Genomic DNA, 3,014 nt, shown 5'->3' on the forward strand with positions numbered 1-3,014 from the left:
CAGCAATGAGCACCAATACTTGTCTATACAAACCAATCTCGAGGATTCTTTAGGTAAATGCTCTCAGGCCTTTATATATCGTCGCTTTGCCGCTCTCACAATACCTACATTATTTCTAAAAGTATATCTGACTTAGGCATCGAAGGATTCTTCAGTGGATACTCTTCAATAACAGGACTTCTTCGCCTTTGCTGTTTCATGTTAAATACGACGTCGGGGCGAAGGTTTGAACATAATTTTCTCTTCCCAGCATCATCTTGAAAATAATCAATGCTGGAACCGTCCTTATCCTAACACATCAACTACCATCTCACCATTTTGGTGGCACATTGCCATCTAGCAACTAAGCCAGCTTGACGTCTTAGTGAAATCGATTCCTAACAGCAACAACTACCATTACAAAAACATAAATTTTATACAGAAGAAAGTTACTGGCAAAAGATTCTAGGGCATAATATTATGACTCATAAAAACACCAAAATTATATAAGTCACACATGGCATGAAACAAACTATGACAATGCAAGCACCCATCTTAGTCCAAACTTCCTACTGCTTTCAGATTTTTCCGGCGCCCATCAAAGCCTTCTTCAGCTCCTCGTTCACCTCCTCCGCCGCTGTTTTCCCGGAGTTGTCCGGCAACTTCCCGTCGCTCCGGCGGTCCCTATTCCCTATCGCCGCCTTATTCCCACCCTTGCCAACGCCAGCCCCGCTGGAGACCTGACCTCTGGCCACCGGCGCCACATTCCAGCCGCTGACATCTGCCCGGAGCTCCTCCACGGCCTTCCTCAGCAGCCCATTCTCGGCCTGCAACGCCTCCAGCTGCCGCTTTATTAACAAGCATGTCTCCGCCACGTCCGCGACAGCGCCGCCGCCGGTGGCCACGACAGCCTTCTTCTCCTTCGCCTTCCCCTCGTCCGTCGCCACGTGTTCGATCGAGATCTTGCTCATCACGAGCAGCGGGAACTTGCTCAGCGAGATCCCGGCCGCCGGCACCCTCCCGCCGGCGTCCTCCACGAACGCGGTACGGAGCTCCGGCGGCACCCTCAGCCCCCACCGGAACCTCACCGCGGTGCGGGTCCGGAGGGGGAGGACGCTTCTTGCAGTGACCTCCACGCCGGAGAGGAGGCCTTGAATACCGCCGCCGCCGGCTGTAAAATCCGTCGGGAATCCGTTCACGTTCTTACCGATGTGGATCCTGTTCTCCGGCCGGAACTCGTTGACGGGCGTCTCGACCCCCTTGACCGATGCCTCCCCGTCCGACTCAGCATCAGCGGCAATCCTCTTCCCGACGGCCGGCGCCGGCACGGATCCGGTGGCCTTCTTGATGCTGAAGTCGCCGAGGCGGGGCTTAAAAAGGATGGAGAAGCTGGGGCCAGTGCCGCGGCCGAGGAGGCTGAACTCGGCTGCCATCGCCATGGGGGCGCCGAAGGGGGAGCCGAAGGCCCCGTTCCCGGTCTTGACGACGAGGCTGAAGGGGTTCCAGGAGTCATTGGGGCGGTAGGAGACGCGGAAGCAGGGACCGGAGTCGAAGGCGGTGGCGAGGTCGAGGCGGAGCTCCCGGGACTCGCCGGCGGAGACGCCGGAGAGGAAGGGAAGGCCGAGGATACTTATGGGAATCTTGGCCCTCACGAGGGGCTTCTGGTCCTCCCGGAACTTGATGAAGGCCTTCATGGCGTCCTCCTCGGCCTAGGGTTTCAGAGCTCAACTTCGGAAATCTCGATAGAACGGCCTGATCGAAGAGGGGGAATTCGAATTCTAGGCTCCCATTAATGGATGGATCGGGGGAGGGTTAATTAGGTTTAGGGTTTCAAAAATCGGAGGTGGGAGGGGGAAAGAGAAGGCGATAATTTTTCAGCCGAGATTACGGCGTGTGTTCCGGATTCGGAGAGAAGGGCTGGCGAGGGCTCCCTCGAGGTGGGGTAGTTCTATATACACCCCCCCTATTGCTCAGGACACCCCCCAAAAACCAAAAAAAAAATACCCAAACTAACCTTTAGTGTAATTACCATATTGCCCTTGAAATTTTCTCATACACCCTCCTTCCTCCTCCTCCGTTTCGTTTTGAAAAGAAAAAAAAAAAAACCCCTCAAACCCCCCTTAAACCCCTCCTCCCCCGTTCCCCCTTCTCCCTCTCGTCGCCGGCATTCTCCCGATCTCCGACCACCTCGCCGGCTTCTCCCGGAACCACCTCGCCGGCTTCTTCCGAAATTTTTTTTTTTCACGGTTCGTGCTCCGTTCGGCACTGGATCGCCGAACAAAAGGCTTCTGTTCGGCTGAACAGTGCCGAACAGAAGCCTTCTGTTCGGCAACCCTCAACCGAACAGATCTGTTCGGCTGCACAGTGCCGAACAGAAGGTTTCTGTCCGGCACTGTTCAGCCGAACAGAAGCCTTTTGTTCGGCGATCCAGTGCCGAACGGAGCACGAACCGTGAAAAAAAAAAATTTCGGAAGAAGCCGGCGAGGTGGTTCCGGGAGAAGCCGGCGAGGTGGTCGGAGATCGGGAGAATGCCGGCGAAGAGAGGGAGAAGGGGGAACGGGGGGGTTTTGGGCGTTGGCGAGGTGTTTTGGAGGGGAAGAGCGGGGTGGGGGGGGGGGTTTGGGGGGTGTAGAGAGCAATTTAGGTGAGGGGGTGGGGAGGGTGGGGGGTAATTTAGGAATTTTTAATTTTTTAGGGGTGTCCTTAGCAAATGGGGGGGGTGTAGAGAGTATTTAATTTTTTTTTAATTTTTGGGGGGTGTCCTGAGCAATAGGGGGGGTGTATATAGAACCACCCCTCGAGGTGGTGATGGCTCAGAAAAGCACTGCGAAACAGCCCTCCGTTGTCACTGAAATTACGACTCTGCAGTGTATTTGGATGGATATCCAGGGGCGTTACTTTGGCAATTCTCTAGCTCGTCTCTCGGGGATATTATTTTTTTTAAAAAAAATAATGCAAAATTAAGATTTTTTAATATTTAAATAATAACTATTGCTAATTTGTATGATTTTATTTTAATAGACATGATATATATT

At 53.4% G+C, this 3,014-nt stretch overlaps 1 protein-coding gene across 1 annotated transcript; it reads right to left on the reverse strand.

The window, feature by feature from the left end:
* Positions 1-396: 396 nt before the first annotated feature.
* Positions 397-1,925, reverse strand: LOC103723226 (uncharacterized). Its single transcript, XM_008814076.6, has one exon. The coding sequence runs from the start codon at positions 1,671-1,673 to the stop codon at positions 558-560; it is 1,116 nt and encodes a 371-aa protein (XP_008812298.1). The 5' UTR covers positions 1,674-1,925; the 3' UTR covers positions 397-557.
* Positions 1,926-3,014: the final 1,089 nt, after the last annotated feature.

Source organism: Phoenix dactylifera, chromosome 2, assembly GCF_051530095.1.
Source record: "Phoenix dactylifera cultivar Ajwa chromosome 2, Ajwa_hap1_PhDact_Kaust_v1.1, whole genome shotgun sequence".
Lineage (NCBI taxonomy): Eukaryota > Viridiplantae > Streptophyta > Magnoliopsida > Arecales > Arecaceae > Phoenix > Phoenix dactylifera.

Excerpts from the sequence above, each read along its gene's own strand:
- LOC103723226 (XM_008814076.6), bottom strand. The coding sequence starts at position 1,673 with ATGAAGGCCTTCATCAAGTTCCGGGAGGACCAGAAGCCCCTCGTGAGG.